Source organism: Mytilus edulis, chromosome 11 (genome assembly GCF_963676685.1).
Source record: "Mytilus edulis chromosome 11, xbMytEdul2.2, whole genome shotgun sequence".
Classification (NCBI taxonomy): Eukaryota; Metazoa; Mollusca; class Bivalvia; order Mytilida; family Mytilidae; genus Mytilus; species Mytilus edulis.
This window is the reverse complement of record NC_092354.1, coordinates 3,263,282-3,284,079: the sequence shown is the minus strand read 5'-3', so window position 1 is coordinate 3,284,079 and position 20,798 is coordinate 3,263,282. Positions and strand designations below refer to the sequence as shown.

The following is a 20,798-nucleotide window of genomic DNA, read 5'->3' as shown; positions in this document are numbered from 1 at the left end:
AGGCCGAGAAAAAAAAGATCCGTGTTTCCGGTAACCCGACCGACCCTGTTTTTTAGCCCCGACCCTAACTTTTTTATTGGATCTTCCAAAAAAAAAAAAAAAAAAATTTATCAACCGACCCTGTTTTTGACACAGGCTTCTGATAGATGACATAATATTTTTTCTCTCTTGCTTCCTCTTGCATAGAAAGCCAGTAAAACATTTTATTAATGTCAAAAGGTATTCCAAATAGGTTAAAATCCAAGAAATTTGCACAGCAGGTGCTTCAAAAACATTGCAAATGGCACACTTCCGGTTTTTGAAACTAATTACGGATCCGGACTTGGAAAAAACATGATAATTTTCCAGATTTCATTTACGATGTCAAAAAAAAAAAAAAAAAAAAAAAAAAAAAGAATTCCGACCTACCGACCCTATTTTTCAAAATGATGTTACCGGAAACACATATCTTTTTTTTTTAGGCCTTAAATATTTAACATTTCAAAGAAAACAGTAGTCAGAATACTGAGAGACTTTATATTAAAGCAGTATAATCGTTATTTACATGTACATGATGTAGATAAACGCCAAAAACAATTGTCCTCTCTAACATGTCTAAGGAGGTATAATAGTTGTTGTTCTTGTGATCTAAACACCATGATATGGAGAACGCTCTGATTGGCTGTTTTATTTTTCATTTTTGTTATCTATCATACGATTGGTAGTACGTGTGCATGTTTCAAACAGGAAGTCTCATCTATGACTAAAGGTCAGTCTGATGACGGAATCATATCCTGACTCCTTTTTTGTCGTTTTTTTCTCCAAAATTAACTCAATCTGAATAATCATAAGAAAGGATGACAAATGCGACTATGCATGGTAACTGTAGGACACAGAGGTATAATGATTAATGTATTGTGGAAGGAAGAGAAGCGACACACAAAATGAGGTCTTCTCGTTTCATAGTATAGATTCACTCTTAAAGTCTTTGCATCGGAAGCTCAAATTTGATAGTTGAAATTGTTCTAATTCAACGCCACAATTCAGCACCCAAAGTTCAGATATAAAAAATGCCACATTTTTTTTATTTGGTATCATATATGGCATTGAAACTTTGTAAACTGTTTTATAATTTACTAAGCTTAAATCATGCCAAGTTTTATCAGAATTTGTCAAGTTTTAGGCCCCTAATAGGCCCAAGACAACAATAATGACCCCGCTTTTCGTTCTGCATGAATATAGTTCCTTTTAATTAGAGTGTATTTTTCCTTATTTTTTTTCTTTCCCTTCCTCACTCATTTCTTAGATTTTTTTGGGTGGAAATGAAAGAAGAGAGGTGAAATAAATTTTTGGATGTTGTATTTAAACTGATTTTGATATGGAATAAGTGATTAGGCCAAGTGCAAAAAGGTAATATTTACAGTTTTTGGAACATCTCTTGACTTGTCAATAAGGGTATGGATGTGTATTGGCTCAATTTGTAAAAGTCATTGGTTCAATCTTTCTGAATTTTAGATATATATTTGGACTACAAAACGGACTAGGACTTTACATTACACACAAAAAAAAAATTGACAAAAGTGCATGGTGCAATTTTTTTAATGATGCAAAACGTTATCAGTCAGGGGACTTACTTAAACAAGTGATTTTCTAAATCACTGATTCAAGTAACATTATTTCCATAAAGGTTGGAAGTTAGAGTTGTCTTTCTTTCAAAATCACCTATTTAAGTAGTACAAATTAATCACCAGAAGAAGTGATTTAATTTTATTGTACCTTTAATATAGAATACTAATGATCCAGGGACTAATTATGTTTCTAAACTTATCAGAACCAACATCTGTGTTGTCTAGGATGACCAGGTCATTTCAGGTGATGACCTTGTACTGAATCTAGGATAATGACATAAAAATCACTTGTTTAAGTACATGTATCAGACCTCAATTTCCTTCCCAAAAATCACTTCTTTAAGTATCATTCTTTTAATAACCCCCACTAATTTCAACACCCCCGAACAGTGAAATTTTTATCGCGAACAGTAGAATTTTATTACATAATCTGAAAAATGAAACCTTGAACTTCACAGGAAAAATACTCCCACTGCTGTGAAAAATCTTTAAAGAAAGTATCAGTTCATTATGTAAAGCCATTATTATAGCATTTTTTCAACTAAAATAGAATTTTCAGCTAAATGATAGCATCAAAGGTATAAACCTTGCTACTTAAAAGAAGCAAAAAGTTCATATTTTTTAATTTTACTAATTAAAAGATATTGTTTAAACCTATGTGTTTAAAATTTTGGAAAAAATACAAAATCCCAATTTGTGACAAAACCTTGAACATGTTGAATTTGCTACTCAAATAAGTGATTTAAAAATCACTGATTTCAGTAAGTCCTCTGACTGGTTATACATGTTATAAAGAACTGATAGAGGAATTAATTGTGGTCTGTGGCCTGATAATAGAACCATGCGATTTAACGTCTCGGGTGTTTTCCTATAGTAATAATAGAACCATGTGGTCTATCTGATAATTCGAAAAACCTAATTAACCCTCATTCATGATATATTTTTTTTATAAACATCTTTAAATTTGTGAAATTTGGCTAGTACAGATGAGATTTAACTCTTATAATAATCTCATTTAGTTTAGTTTGGTATTATTTCGATTGAAGAACCCCAAAGACTTTTTAGGAATATAGTTTTTGTCTCCATAAAAGACGCTTAACCTTGTTAACTGTCCTTGTCATTTTTTGGTCTTTGGCTTGTTTTGACATTTTGTAAACATGACTTCAGCGATTTGTTGTTTTGTTCTATGTTTTGTTTAATGGTACTCTATACTGTTATTCTTGTCACCGTGATGAAGTTATAATAATACAAGATGAAATGACCTCTGATACAGAACATCTGGAATAAGTATGGTATCGACAAAGACCCAAATTTAATGTACAAAAAAAACCATTAACATGAACAAGGCAACAGTACCAGTTTAAACATAGTAAATAAAGAAAAGCTTCATCCACGAACATTTTATTAGCAAAGTTAATTTTTATGAACACATCTACCAAGATTTACAATTCCCAAAATTGCGGCGATCACACACTTCACCTTTTACCAACTCAATGGAAGCAGTACCTCCCTCGGAGCGAAGCCAGTTGAATTGGTACGGGATGGCCAATGGGGTGTTGTCCAATTTGGAAATGAACTGACATTTTATGAGCTACTTCCATCATTTCTACATTATTACCACTAGAAACTTCTATGAGGACCACTACACAGACGTGCAAGAATAGCAGATAACCACATCGTTAATAACTTTATTGACTAACTTTCTCTTTTAACTATACTAGATTCTTATTTTACTTTCACTTTCACTTTCTATTTATATCTATAACGTCGTCATAACAACCTCTATTGTTCAGGCAAACCGCACAACCGCAAAATTTGTACTTCACTGTTTGATTTCATGTATAATATTGTCCTGAAGACGCCACGCTTGTTGGCGAAACATGTCGACCACAATAAATTAATCACCATGCGGTAATTGATGGGTGTTGTTGTCTTTATTGTCGTTTATAGTAAATAAAGGTTAACTGAAATATTGTTGGGGTTGGAAGAAGTTATTGTATATATATTCATTGAAATTGAAATTACAAAATCACAGGAACAATATCCATGATTTTATTTAAAATCATAAAGGTAAGTACCAACACCTTTTTGCCAAAATATACTGATACTTTTTTTATTTTTTACAGAGGTCAATTCAAATGGCCCATTATTTTTTAAAATGGCCCATTATTTTTTAAAATGGCCCATTGAATTTATTTTCCAGGGGCCCTGGGACCATAGTGAAAAAAAACTTCCAGATCACTGGGTAATCACATTTTTAACCCTTGTACCAGATCACTTTATGTAATCTCTTTCCCACCATTTTAAGGCTTGTGCAGTTTGCAGGCTGTTGTAAATCGTTGTCAGTAACCATGGTAACACAATTTATTTTGCACGTCTAGTATATCAAATGGTCGTCCCCTTAGATAAACGTGATTATCAAAATAAATTTCATCTAGGCTACATGTATATGTTATTACATTTTAATAATGTATCACTAATCATAGATGTGGGGTAATTGTTTTTTATCTTCCGAAAATTTGAATTAGTTGTGATAACAATGTTAATCAGTTGTTTAACAAAAACACTGTAATATATATAACAAATAGACAGGTACATGTATGTGAACCATAGGCTTCACTCTTCGAATTACAGAATTCCCCGTATCTAGCCCCTCCTTTACTCTAGCAATCTGAAACATGAATTAGATATCACATGGCTGTCTTGTGTACAAGTACATACCACAAAATACGCACCTGCAATCAAGAAATTTTGATTAGATAAGTACACATTGTTCTTTATAAAATCTGAATTACGAGGGAACTGTATGACCTTCACTGTATTGTCAGCAAATTTTATTGGCATTCCATTCTTCAAATTACATTTAATAATATTAGACCCAGGATTTTTTTACAGGTTCACATCTGTTTATAAACAAGATAAATAAACTCATCAAAGATACCAGGATTGAAATTTTGTATTTGTGCCAGACGCGCGTTTCGTCTACAAAAGACTCATCAATGACACTTGAATAAAAAAAAAGTTAAAAAGGCCAAATAAAGTACGAAGATTAAGACCATTGAGGACCAAAAATTCCTAAAAGTTTTGCCAAATACAGCTAAGGTAATCTTTTACTGAGGTAGAAAAGCCTTAGTATTTCAAAAATTCAAAGTTTTGTATACAGTTATAATTATGACCATATCAATGATAATTTACATGTTTAACATTTTATATAAATCTTTATTTGCAGATTCTGATCAAGCTTATTGACTGGTGGCAGATGGGATAAAAATGTATGTAATATAAAGTGGCATTAAGACCATGACGACAGACTGTACAATAACATGCTGAAGTTGCAATAAGAGTTTGATGAAGGCCCACGTGTAATCCCCTATTGACAATTGCAGAACTCTGGCCAACAGATTTCACATTGGGTATTTAACATGTTTAATCATTTAATCATATTGATAATTAGTCATCCGAATCTCACGCATTTGCTTAATGACAAGTTGGCAGAACTGCTATACATGTGTCAATGAAAACTATGGCAATCATATCCCTCAGAGCATGCTGCTCTTTGATTTTCATGATATTTGCGCTTTGCCATCTCTGATTTCCGATTCTTGACTTCCGAGCGATGACCTATCTTAAGATGCTTAAATACATCTCGACCGTTCATTTAGTTTTCATTCTTGAGAAATAAGTCTTTGAAATTTATAATTACCATTTCTGGTGTACCGTTGCTATAACCTGATAACCTGATCAACAATCCCGGATCAATTGGAAAAAATCACAGAATATGAATGAAACCCAGATCCCCATACCTATTTTTTGTTTGATAACCAATCTGTCTTGATCATGATGAGTTTTACTAAAACATGTTGTTTTCGTCTTTTTATTTGATATTTTTTCTACTTTTGTGAATGGATTTTGGGGACTTTTCTTTATGATTATATAAATCAACAATGTCAAGCATCATTTTTTCACTTGTCCACGGTGAACAAAGACACAAAAAATTGCTTGTCCGGTCAATGAGCTTTTCTCATCACTTGGCGTCCGTTGTCCGGCGTCCGTCGTCCGTAAACTTTTACAAAAATCTTCTCCTCTGAAACCACTTGGCCACAATCATCCTTGGGGTATCTAGTTTAAAAAATGTGTTCGATGACCTGGCCATTAAACCAAGATGGCCACCATGGCTAAAAATAGAACACAGGGGTAAAATGTATATTTTGGCTTATATCTTTAAAACCAAAGAGATAAAAAGCATTTAGAGCAAATCTGACATGGGTTAAATTGTTGATCAGGTCAAGATCTATCTGCCCTGAAATTTTCAGACGAATATGACAACCTGTTGTTGGGTTGCTGCCCCTGAATTGGTAATTTTAAGGAAATTTTGCAGTTTTTGGTTATTATCTTGAATACTATTATAGATAGAGATAAACTGTAAACAGCAATAATGTTCAGCAAAATAAGACCTACAAATAAGTCAAACATGACCAAAATTGTCAGTCAACCCCTTAAGGAGTTATTGCCCTTTATAGTCAATTTTAACAACTTTTTAGTCATTTTTTTCAGCTTGTACAAAAATCTTCTTCTCTGAAACTACTGGACCAAATTTAAACTTACTTGGCCACAATCATAATTGTGGTATATAATTTAAAAAATGTGTCCGATGACCCCACCTACCAAACAAAATGACCTACATGGCTAAAATTAGAACATAGTGGTAAAAAATCTTATTTTAAGTTTGTTTGTTTCTAGTAGTTAATGCCCCTTAAAAATAATTCTCTTCAAATTACAACTCTTGTGTACAAACATGATACAATGTTGTGTTTTTCTTTATAATGGATATAATGGCAAGTTGGGATGAGGTAAGATTTTCTTCTTTAAAGTCAATGGTCATGTGACTTATGTTGTCTATAAACTGTACATAAAGATACAGGTGTGTAGTATTCTCAAGAGTCAGACAGGGGGAGAATAGGAGAAATTAAATTGACTACAGTGAACTGAATTTCAATATACAAAATTATCGCTATTTTACGAAATTTTCCTTTGATCTTACTAACTGATAATTTCCTTTCTCAGCACTGTAGAGTGATACCAAAAATTATCGCTAGACACTAAGGGCGCACGTGCCATTGTCAATGAAATTGTGCTTTTCTTTTTCAAGATATAATGGCAAGTTGGAATAAGGTAAGATTTTCTTCTTAAAAGAAATGGTCATGTGACTTATGTTGTCTATAAACTGTATATAAAGATACAGGCATGCAATATTCTCAGAGTCAGTCAGTGTCATGTGACCTATGTCATGTGACCTATGTTGTCTATAAACTGTACAGAAAGATACAGGAGTGCAGTATTCCTAGGGGGAGAACAGGAGAAATCAAGCTTAATACAGTGAACAGAATTTCAAAGGGAAATAACTCATTTTTTAAAACATTTTTAAAAGACATTGTATAAATGATAAATGACATTTTATATTATTTTCTCGTTTCTTTGGTCAAATGTTGGTAAATTGTTTGAAGAATTTTCTGAATGTTATATATATAATTTTATGAAGTGAACTCCTCTAATTAGGGCCCCGCCTTTAGGCAGGTCGCCCTATAGTGATCAGTCCGTCCGTCTCCGTCCTTCTCCGTCCGTCTGTCTCCGTCCGTCCGTCTCTGTCCGTCCGTAACACTTTAACTTTGTGTCCGCTCCATATCTAGAGAACCATAATGATTTTATACTTAACATGTTTATTAACCACAACCAGAGGGCGTTTCATGATGTATGTACAATTTCCTAGGTCAAAGGTCAAGGTAAAAAAACTTTGGTTTCAGTCGACAACCCTGTGTCCTGTGGTGAAGATCGTGTCTGCTCCATATCTAGATAACCGTTATGATTTTATACTTAATACTTAAGATGTTTATTAACCAACACTAGAGGGTGTGTCATGATGTATGTACAACTTCCTAGGTCAAAGGTCAAGGTCAAAAACTTTGGTTTCAGTTGACAACCCCATGTCCTGTGGTGAAGATCGTGTCCACTCCATATCTAGATAACCGTTAGGATTTCAAAGTTTATACTTAACATCCATTTTAACCACCACCAGAGGACGTTATTGACAGCGGGGCCCACAGAGATGGCTCCCATCTCAATGGTATCTAGTTAGATAATAATCTATTTTTATTAAAGGATATATTTCATTACATTTAAAGTTGTTGGCATGGATAGAGAAGTTGCAGATCTATATTAGTTTGTGTCACTTGACAGCCTCTTGTTCTTATTGTTGAAGGCCGTACCATTGCCTATAATTGCTTACATCCACCTCATTTGAACTTAAGTGGATAGTTGTCTCATTGGTAATCATATCTCCTTATTTTTATAAATATACAAGGATTTCATTTTCTTTTACAGGATATAATGGCAAGTTCGGATGAGGTAAGTTTTTCTTCTTAAAAGTCATGTGACCTATGTCATGTGACCCATGTTGTCTATAAACTACAGAAAGATACAGGCGTGCAGTATTTTCAGATTCAGTCTGTGTCATTTTTGAGATACAGCAGGTTGGATTTTTTTAATTTGAATTTATTTTCTTAAAGAAATGCACTATGAAATACTGTTCTATGGCCTTTCTTGTTTGAATTGTTTTACATTTGTCATTTTGGAGCCTTTTATAGATTGCTGTTTGGTAAAGGTTTTGCTTAATATGAGGCAGGCATTACCTGTACATGGGGACGAAGTCTGTATGAATTATTTTTTTGTGACTTAAATATTTGTTTAAAAAAAAAGAAACTGAAATACCGTAACGTTTCCGATTTTGGTTCTGTTGTTAGGGATTTAGTTGTGACGTTATTTAAATTATGACGTCATATGCAATGTAAACAAAGAAACGCTATCATCAGGTAATGTTTTTTCATATCAAGGAATTATTAAAAATGAAATTGGTATTGCGCGTTCCTTCCTATTTTATACTAGACTGATAAATATATATTTTACTCAAAGTTTCATACAAACGAGACCGGAAAAAGGAAGTACATTGTACATTTCTGCGCAGGTCCGGGATTTCAAAACACGACAAAAAAAATTTGAACGATTTTGAGTTCATTAGTACAATGAAAAATTCGGGAAATTTTCCCGTATTTTTTTTTTATTGAATTTTCTACTGTTATTGGGGACTTCGTCCCCATATTATTGAAAACTCTCTGGTGAAGAGTCTGAGTCGTCCCATTAGCAATCATACCACATCTTCTTACTTTTAACATTATTTTACAAAAACAAGAAAAACACATTTCTGACTGAAAAACCGAATTTCGACAAACTGTTGCTATCAAAACTTTAACATTTTCATATTATGAATTAAGTGCTATGGTTCTTGTGATTGATTGAAAAATTACTGTTTATGACATTTATGTGTAATAACTTGCGAAACATTTAACCAAACCTTTTAAAGTTTTCATATTTTATGTTTCTCATGTCAAAATGGCGGTCAAGTGTGAGAGTGCCAATTTTCTTTATGCTGTTCAGGAGTTATGGCCCTTCATTGTTTCAACAATGACACTAAAATGTAAGCAAAATGTGTACATCATTTTTACAGTATCTATTTAAAAAAGAGTAACTTTGTTTTAAAGTTTATCTAATTTACTTGTACATGTATATATGGTGGACATGGTGGAATGTAATCATGGTAATAAAAGGACAATGTTAGAGGATAATCAATTTGGAGAAAATACAGATTTTATCAATTTTAATATTTAATAGTATTGGGTCAATCTAAATATGACATAATGATTACAACACTAATTAATGTATTCTTCATAAAATTACAACTCCTGTTTACAAACATGTTTAACCCCTCCTCATTCTTTATGTGCCTATCCCACCTTGGGAGCTTGTAGTTCAGTGGCTATCACTGGTTCTTGTCTGTCATATTTGTTTTTCGTAAATAGTTTTGTTATAAATTAGGTGTAAGTTTTCTCAATTGAATTGTTTCATATTTTTCATGTTGGGGCCTTTTATAGCTGACTATACGGCATGGATTTTTAACCAGATTTTTAAAATAAAAATCAGTTATTGATTTTGGGATGTACGGCGGGCGTGCTGCATGTTGAGGCCATTTATAGCTGACTTTACGGTATGGCTTTTTAACCAGATTATCGAAGTTAAATCAGTTATTGATTTTGGGATGTAAGGCGGCCGTGCAGGCAGGCGGCTGCCAATTAGTGTCCATTCATTTACATGAAAACAAATTTAGATATATGTTGTTTCCTGTGACTAAATGAAGGTCAAGTTCAATTTTCATGATTTTAGCTTTCTTGATGTTAAGTTATGTATTTGGCAAAACTTTTAGGAATTTTGGTTCTCAATGCTCTTCAACTTTGTACTTTAATTGGCTTTTTTAACTTTTTTGGATTCGAGCGTCACTGATGAGTCTTTTGTAGACGAAACGCGCGTCTGGCGCATATACTAAATTTAGTCCTGGTATCTATGATGAGTTTATTTATCAGTCAGGGGACTTATTGAAATAAGTGATTTTTAAATCACTTATTTAAGTAGCAAATTCGAAGTTTTGTCACAAATTGTGATTTTGTAGTTTTACCAAAATTTTTAACACATAGATTTAAATAATATCTTTTTATTAGTAAAATTGAAAAAAAATGATTTTTTTGCTTCTTTTAGTAGCAAGGTTTATGCCTTTGATACTATCATTTAGCTGCAAATTTTATTTTAGTTGGAAAAAATGCTGTTATAATGGCTTTACATAATGGACTGATACTTTCTTAACATATTTTTCCCAGCAGTGGGAGTATTTTTCCTGTAAAGTTCAAGGTTTTATCTTTCAGATTATGTAATAAAATTCTACTGTTCGCGATAAAAATTTCACTGTTCGGGGGTGTTGAAATTAATGGGGGTTATTAAAATAATAATACTTAAAAAAGTGATTTTTGGGAAGGAAATTGAGGTATGATACTTAAACAAGTGATTTTTATGTCATTATCCTAGATTCAGTACAAGGTCATCACCTGAAATGACCTGGTCATCCTAGACAACACAGATGTTGGTTCTGATAAGTTTAGAAACATAATTAGTCCCTGGATCATTAGTATTCTATATTTTAAGCTACAGTAAAATTAAATCACTTCTTCTAGTGATCATTTTGTACTACTTAAATAGGTGATTATTGAAGAAAGACAACTCTTACTTCCATTCGTTATGGAAATAATGTTACTTGAATCAGTGATTTAGAAAATCACTCATTTAAGTAAGTCCCCTGACTGTTTATATATATAAATAACCCTTTCCCAAGAATTTAATTTTTGATGGTTTAATCCATTTCTGTACAAAACATTTTTAAAAGACATTGTATCAATGATAAATGACATTTTAAGTTTTTTTCTTGTTTCTTTATTAAAATGTTGGTAAATTGTTTGAAGAATTTTCTGAACTTAAGTTGATAGTTGTCTCATATGTAATCATATCTCCTTATTTTTATAAATATACAAGGATTTCATTTTCTTTTACAGGATATAATGGCAAGTTCGGATGAGGTAAGTATTTTTTTCTTAAAAGTCATGTGACCTATGTCATGTGACCTATGTTGTCTATAAACTGTACAGAAAGATACAGAAGTGCAGTATTCCTAGGGGGAGAACAGGAGAAATCAAGATTACTACAGTGAACAGAATTTCAAAGGGAAATAACTCATTTTTTAAAGCATTTTTAAAAGACATTGTATAAAGGATAACTGACATTTAAAGTTTTTTTCTTGTTTCTTTGGTCAAATGTTGGTAAATTGTTTGAAGAATTTTCTGAATTTTATATATATAATTTTATGAAGTGAACTCCTCTAATTAGATAATGATCTATTTTTATTAAAGGATATATTTTATTACATTTAAAGTTGTTGGCATGGATAGAGAAGTTGCAGATCTATATTAGTTTGTGTCACTTGACAGCCTCTTGTTCTTATTGTTGAAGGCCGTACCGTTGCCTATAATTGCTTACATCCACTTCATTTGAACTTAAGTTGATAGTTGTCTCATTGGTAATCATATCTCCTTATTTTTATAAATATACAATGATTTCATTTTCTTTTACAGGATACAATGGCAAGTTGGGATGAGGTAAGTTTTTCTTCTTAAAAGTCAATGTCATGTGACCTATGTCATGTGACATATGTTGTCTATAAACTGTATATTAAGATACAGGCGTGCAATATTCTAAGGGAAAGAAGAGTAGAAATCAAAATGACTACAGTGAATTTCAATATACAAAATTCCAGGAGACAAAAAGAAATGTAAGACATTGTAGGACATTCACAACTCTTTTAAGTCGAAAAGAATCTGACAACGCCATGGAAAAAAAATTAAAAACAATCAAAATTCAACAGTCTACATTACATGCATTAGTCATTTCAGGGCCTTTTATAGCTGACTATGCCATATGGGCTTTGATCATTGTTGAAGGCCGTACAGTGACCTATGGTTGTTATTTTCTGTGTCATTTGGTCTATTTTGTAGAATTGTCTCATTGGCAATCATACCACATCTTCTTTTTATATTCAAAACATTACATAGAAAACTAAAGACCGAGCAACACAAACCTCAACAAAAACTTAGGCTGATCTCAAAACTGATGCATAATACAATCATGACAATTGTCTACAGACTTTTCTAAAAAAAACTCTGAAATTATAGACAACAATTTCACTCCTTCTTGGTAATCACTGTATTTGGTATAAACTGTTGAAACTGTAAAAATGTAGCTTGTTAAATTCAATTATTACACTTATAATATATTTGTATGTTCTAGAGGAAAATGTAAAAGCTTTGTTTTGCTTACAGAAACTTCTTACAGCTGCAGAGGAGGGGAATATAAAAGAGGTAGAATTATGTATAAAGAACGGAGCTAACTTGGAATGGAGTGATGTTGTAAGTAAAGTAAAATGTTTAACACATTTACAGATATTTATTATATATAGTACACATAATGTGGATCAGTTAAATACTGCCCTTGTTAGTGTTAGTGATTCAGTGTACAATCTATTTATTGCAAATACTCTTGTCTTCAAAATATTAAGAAACATAGTATTATGATATATTGTGATTAACTTTATTACACTGATGAATACCACTCCAGTTTGTATGTCAAAGAGTTGCTGTCTGATACTTCGTAACTGTATACAATTGAAATATTGATTTACTTTATTACACGTAACATAGTATTCTACACAAAAAACATTACTTTGGTTCAAAAAAATAATGACGTGACACCTGATCATACAACTTTCATTGACCACTCCTGTTCTAAACATGACATGTAACACCTGATCATACAACATACATTTACCACTCCTGTACTGAACATGACATGTGACACCTGATTATACAGCATTCGTTTACCACCCCAGTACTAAACTTGACTTGTGACACCTGATCATACAACCTGCATTTACCACTCTTGTACTGAACATGACATGTAACACCTGATTATACAACATTCATTTACCACTCCTGTACTGAACATGACATGTGACACCTGATCATACAACTTTAATTTACCATTTGTACTGAACATGACATGTGACACCTGATCATACAATATTCATTTACCACCCCAGTACTAAACTTGACTTGTGACACCTGATTATACAACATTCATTTACCACTCCAGTACTAAACATGACATGAAACACCTGATCATACAACATACATTTACCACTCCTGTACTGAACATGGCATGTGACACCTGATTATACAGCATTCGTTTACCCCCCAGTACTAAACTTGACTTGTGACACCTGATCATACAACATTCATTAACCACTCCTGTTCTGAACATGACATGTGACACCTGATCATACAATATTCATTTACCACTCTTGTACTGAACATGACATGTAACACCTGCTTATACAACATTCATTTACCACTCCTGTACTGAACATGACATGTGACACCTGATTATACAACATTCATTAACCACTCCTGTATTGAACATGACATGTAACACCTGATCATACAACATACATTTACCACTCCTGTACTAAACATGACATGTGACACCTGATTATACAACATTCATTTACCACTCCTGTATTGAACATGACATGTAACACCTGATAATACAACATTCATTTACCACTCTTGTACTGAACATGACATGTGACACCTGATCATACAACATTCATTTACCACTCCTGTACTGAACATGACATGTGACACCTGATCATACAACATTCATTTACCACTCTTGTACTAAATATGACATGTGACACCTGATTATACAGCATTCATTTACCACTCTTGTACTAAACATGATATTTAACACCTGATTATACAACATTCATAAACCACTCACTCCTGTACTAAACATGACATGTGACACCTGATTATACAACATTAATTTGCCACTCCAGAACTTAACATGCCATGAGACACCTGATCATACAACATACTTATATCAATCCTGTACTGAACATGACATGTCACACATGATCATACAACATGAATTTACCAATCCTGTCCTGAACATGACATGGACCTCCTGATCAAACAACATGTATATACCACTCTGCCATCTGATCATACAACATTTATTTACCATTCCTGTACTGAACATGTTATGTGCCACTTGATCATATACCCATAACCAACATGTGACATAGCAATTACTCTTTAACTGTCATACCTAACACCAACATGTGACATAGCAATTACTCTTAAACTGTCATACCTAACACCAACATGTGACATAGCAATTACTCTTTAACTGTCATACCTAACACCAACATGTGAGCTAGCCATGACACTTTTATGCTCAACACCAACATGTGACATAGCAGTGAAACTATCATACTTGACACAAACATGTAAACTAGCAAAGCCATCCTTATATTCAACACCATCATGTGACCTAGCCATAACACTCTTATACTCAACACCAACCTGTGACATTAACTCACCAATTTTTTCTGCACCTGTAAATGTCTCTTCAGAGATGCTCGAGGACAAAATATTTGAAAATCCAAAGCTTATTAAAACGATGAAGAGCTATGATCCAAAAAGGTACAAAACGCATATCAATGACACTCTTTACCTCAACACCAACATGTGACATAGCAGTGACATTCTTATGCTCATCACCAACATGTGACATAGCAATGCCAATCTTATAGTCAACCCCAACATGTGAAATAGCAATGACAATCTTATAGTCAACCCCAACATGTGAAATAGCAATGACACTCTCAAAGTCAACACCAACATGTGTTATATCAATCACACTCTTATACTCAACACCAACATGTAACACAGCAGTGACATTCTTACAATCATCACCAACATGTGACATAGCAATGACACTCTTATACTCAACACTAGCATGTGACATAGCAATGACACTCTTATACTCAACACCAACATGTGACAGCAATGAGTTTATTATATTCAACATCAACATGTGACATAGCAATGACACTTTTATACTCAACACCAACATGTGACATAGCAATGACATTCTTATACTCAACACCAACATGTGACATAACAATGACATTCTTATACTCAGCCCCAACATGTGGTATAGCAATGACATTCTTATACTCAACACCAACATGTGACATAGCAATGACACTCTTATAGTCAACACCAACATGTGACATAGCAATGACATTCTTATACTCAACACCAACATGTGACATAACAATGACACTCTTTACCTCAACACCAACATGTGAAATATCACTGACACCCTTTACCTCAACACCAACATGTGACATAGCAATGACACTCTTATACTCAACACCAGCATGTGATGTAGCAGTGACACTCTTATACTCAACACCAACATGTGACATAGCAATGACATTATTACACTCATCACAAACAAGTTACAGATACTTATAAGCAATGCAAACTTGAAAAAAAAAATAGGCTTATTGCAGTTCTTTACTTATACTCACCACAAACATACACCATTATTATATTACCCTTATACACAACAACTCATATGATATGAAGCAGCTGGTAGACACCCAACATTTTACACGGAAATACCACTAAATATTTTCTAAGCTTTGATCATTATTTTGAATAGACACAAAATACTGTTAATCAGACAGGTTTAATGGACAACACATATTTGTTAGAATTATATAAAGTGGGGTCTCATTTTATTCGTAACACAGAACTGAATCAGATCAATAAGGTTTTATTTTGTTTCCTGATGAAAAATTATTTTGTAAACATCTGATTTTAATGAGAAGTTGATGAGAACAAGTTGTGTTAACTTCTTTAGTTAGATAATGTTAATCTTATGTAAAACATCTTTTAAAAATAACAAATACTTGACAGAATTATATAAAGTGGGGTTTTATTTTTCTTGTCTCTTCGTACTGAATCAGAAAATATAACTCGTTTTGATGTTTCTTGAAATTTAAAAAAAAAAACAAACTGTTGATCATTCTACGTCATCATTGTTAATCAGACAGATTTAATGGACAACAAATATTTGATAGAATTATATAAAGTGGGGTCTCATTTTAATTGTCTTGTCCAGCTGAGTCCATTGATATAAATATTGTTTGTGTGTCTAGAAAAAATTATTTTTTTTAACCTGACAGTTCTGATGGAAGTTCTGACATCTCACAATAAAACATTTTGTTTATTTGTTGTTTATGTAGAATATAAGTACCCGTGTGACTGGTCATCTTATTCACTTTTGACCACTGATTCATGTGATATACATTTTTTTTATATTTATTACACAACATTGTCCAGTTTATGACACAAGTTTTGATGTCTGTTATATGTTGATATTACAGATTGGAAGGACACCATTAATGTTGGCGGCTGGGAGAGGACACCTGGAGGTAGTGACTTTCCTAGTCACTCACGGCAGTCTGTTAGAAGCCACAGACGAGGTAATGATAGATATAATCACCTTACTCTGACCAAACACCAATTTATACACAATCTACACAAAAACATGTTGTTAATCAGACAGGTTTAATGGACAACAAATATTTGTTAGAATTATATAAAGTGGGGTCTCATTTTATTCGTAACACAGAACTGAATCAGATAGTTAAGGTTTTATTTTGTTTCTTGACAAAAAATTATTTTGTAAACATTTGATTTTAATGAGAAGTTGATGAGAAAAAGTTGTGTTAACTTCTTTAGTCAGATACTAATAATTCTACAGATCTAATGTAAAACATCTTTTAAAAATAACAAATACTTGACAGAATTATATAAAGTGGGGTCTCATTTTTCCTGTCTCTTCGTGCTGAATCAGAAAATATTACTCGTTTTAATGTTTCTTGAAATTTTTTTTTTTTTTGAACTTTGATCATTCTACGTAATCATTGTTAATCAGACAGATTTAATGGACAACAAATATTTGTTAGAATTATATGAAGTGGGGTCTTATTTTAATTGTCTTGTCCAGCTGAGTCCAATGATATAAATATTGTTATGTTTCTAGAAAAGTTTTTTTTTAACCTGACAGTTCTGATGGAAGTTCTGACATCTCACAATAAAACATGTTGTTTATTTGTTTTTTATGTAGAATATAAATACAAGTGTGACTGGTCATTTTATTCAGTTTTGACCACTGATTTATGTGATATATATTTTGTTTATATTTATTACACAACATTGTCCAGTTTATGACACAAGTTTTGATGTCTGTTATATGTTGATATTACAGGGAGGATATACACCATTAATGTTGGCGGCTGTGTACGGACACCTGGAGGTGGTGACTTTCCTAGTCACTCACAGAAGTCAATTAGAAGCTACAAACGATGTAATGATAGATATAATCACCTTACTCTGACCAAACATCACTTTATACAGAATCTACACAAAATCATGTTGTTAATCAGACAGATTTAATGGACAACAAATATTTGTTAGAATTATATAAAGTGGGGTCTCATTTTATTCGTAACACAGAACTGAATCAGATAGTTAAGGTTTTATTTTGTTTCTTGACGAAAAATTATTTTGTAAACATTTGATTTTAATGAGAAGTTGATGAGAAAAAGTTGTGTTAACATCTTTAGTCAGATAGTGTTAATTCTACAGATCTAATGTAAAACATCTGTTAAAAATAACAAATACTTGACAGAATTATATAAAGTGGGGTCTCATTTTTCTTGTCTCTTCGTACTGAATCAGAAAATATAACTCGTTTTAATGTTTCTAAAAAAAAGTTTTTTTTTAACCTGACAGTTCTGATGGAAGTTCTGACATCTCACAATAAAACATGTTGTTTATTTGTTTATGTAGAATATAAATACAAGTGTGACTGGTCATTTTATTCAGTTTTGACCACTGATTCATGTGATATATATTTTGTTTATATTTATTACACAACATTGTCCAGTTTATGACACAAGTTTTGATGTCTGTTATATGTTGATATTACAGTATGGAATGACACCATTAATGTTGGCGGCTGAGGGAGGACACCTGGAGGTGGTGATTTTCCTAGTCACTCATGGAAGTCAGTTAGAAGCTACATCAAGGGTAATGATAGATATAATCACCTTACTCATCACTTAAACATCACTTTATACAGAATTTTACACAAAATCATGTGGTTAATCCGACGGGTTTAATGGACAACAAATACTTGTTAGAATTATATAAAGTGGGGTCTCATTTTATTCGTAACACAGAACTGAATCAGATGGTAAAGGTTTAATTTTGTTTCTTGACGAAAAATTATTTTGTAAACATCTGATTTTAATGAGAAGTTGATGAGAACAAGTTGTGTTAACATCTTTAATTCTACAGATCTAATGTAAAATGTCTTTTAAAAATAACAAATACTTGACAAAATTATATAAAGTGGGGTCTTATTTTTCTTGTTTTTTCGTACTGAATCAGAAAATACTACTCGTTTTAATATTTCTTGAAAAAAGTTTTTTTTCAACTTTGATCATTCTACTGAATCAACATAAAATCATGTTGTTTATCATTCATGTTAAATGGACAACAATTACTTGTGAGACTTATATAAAGTTAGGGTTGCTATTATTTGACTTGTTACACATATAATTAAGACTTTACTAATATTTTTTTACCTGTTTTGTTTCACTGAATCAGAAAATATACATTGAATTTATATATCTTAATCTACCATTTAATAGTTTATACACAAATATAATTGGATATTTTCTTAACAGATGTTATATTTCTTACATTTGGTAAATTGTTTGACTCCTATCGTGATTTTGTTATCACACACCATTAACATGTTTATATTTTTATATTGTTATAGCGTGGACAAACAGCTTTACATTGGGCTGCTGAGAATGGACAGATTGATGTAACAAAATGGTTAACAGATAAAGGATGCAGTCCTTGGGTGAAAACAAAAGAGGTAACATTCAGTTTTATTCTTATTAGATTGATAGATATTTTATTCTCTAAAAACTAAATACAAGTCAACAGAGAATGTACAATTACAATATAAATACAAATACAATAGTTGAGAATAAACAGCTGCAGATAAAATATAATAAAGTACAACTTTTAAGTTTATGATGAAATACCTGTATAATAAACAGGTTAAACTAAATATGAAGAAATCAGTTTGTGCTTAACTTTTACATGGAGGGAAAAACCTTTTTATTAATATACTTAATGAATGAACAGTTTTCTTAAGGAGGCTCGCGGGTATAAGATTTTCAGAAAAAAATTAAACAATAATTTTTCATTACAAATTTCATTTATTACCTTAAGTAGTTATTACTTTATCATTATGGTACAAGAATCATTCCAAAAAATCAATTTGTGTTGGCCTCAGGTGACTTTTAAAATGTAGATATCATTGGAAAAGCTCCAAATTATCTCCCTTTTGTGCAAAAATGTCATTTTTGGCATTAAAATTGAAATATCTTTTTTAACTCATCGGTGACCTATATTTTTTTTTGTTGTTTTCGAAAAAAGCTGTACATAAACTAAATAATTGTAAAATTTAAGCGATTTCTGTAATTTCCATCTCATCATACTCTACCAACACACACTACATCAATCATATACTACTGACACAACTACCATCTCATCATACTCCACCAACACACCTTACACCAATCCTACACTACTGACACAACTACCATCTCATCTTACTCCACCAACACACTTAACACCAATCCTACATTACTGACACAACTACCATCTCATCATACTCCACCAATACATCTAACACCAATCCTACATAACTGACACAACTACCATCTCATCATACTCTACCAACACACCCTACACCAATCCTACACTACTGATACAACAACCATCTCATCATACATCACCAACACACTTAACACCAATCCTACACTACTGACACAACTTCCATCTCATCATACTCTACCAACACACACTACATCAATCATATACTACTGACACAACTACCATCTCATCATACTCCACCAACACACCTTACACCAATCCTACACTACTGACACAACAACCATCTCATCATACTCTACCAACTCACCCTTCACCAATCCTACATTACTGACACAACAACCATCTCATCATACTCCACCAACACACCTAACACCAATCCTACACTACTGACACAACTACCATCTCATTATACTCTACCAACTCACCCTACACCAATCCTACACTACTGACACAACAACCATCTCATCATACTCTATCAACACACCCTACACCAATCCTACACTACTGATACAACTACCATCTCATCATACTCCAACAACACACCTAACACCAATCCTACCCTACTGACACAACTACCATCTCATCATATTTCACCAACACACCTAACACCAATCCTACATTACTGACACAACTACCATCTCATCATACTCCACCAACACACCTAACACCAATCATACACTACTGACACAACTACCATCTCATCATTCTCCACCAACACACCTAACACCAATCCTACACTACTGACACAACTACCATCTCATTATACTCTACCAACTCACCCTACACCAATCCTACACTACTGACACAACAACCATCTCATCATACTCTACCAACTCACCCTACACCAATCCTACATTACTGACACAACAACCATCTCATTATACTCCACCAACACACCCTACACCAATCATATACTACTGACACAACAACCATCTCATCATACTCCACCAACACACCCTACATCAATCATATACTACTGACACAACAACCATCTCATCATACTCCACCAACACACCCTACACCAATC

General features: G+C 32.7%; 1 protein-coding gene across 1 annotated transcript in view; it reads left to right on the top strand.

Moving 5' to 3' along the window:
* The window catches only part of LOC139493889 (uncharacterized), a 105,564-nt gene that overhangs the window by 4,658 nt on the left and 80,108 nt on the right, over positions 1-20,798 (top strand). The window contains exons 2-7 of the mRNA XM_071282054.1: positions 4,837-5,020; positions 7,986-8,009; positions 12,413-12,499; positions 17,280-17,378; positions 18,005-18,103; positions 18,861-18,962. Of these exons, the coding sequence (XP_071138155.1) occupies positions 7,992-8,009; positions 12,413-12,499; positions 17,280-17,378; positions 18,005-18,103; positions 18,861-18,962 (405 nt within the window). The 5' untranslated portion in view covers positions 4,837-5,020; positions 7,986-7,991. The remainder of the gene's footprint in view (positions 1-4,836; positions 5,021-7,985; positions 8,010-12,412; positions 12,500-17,279; positions 17,379-18,004; positions 18,104-18,860; positions 18,963-20,798) is intronic.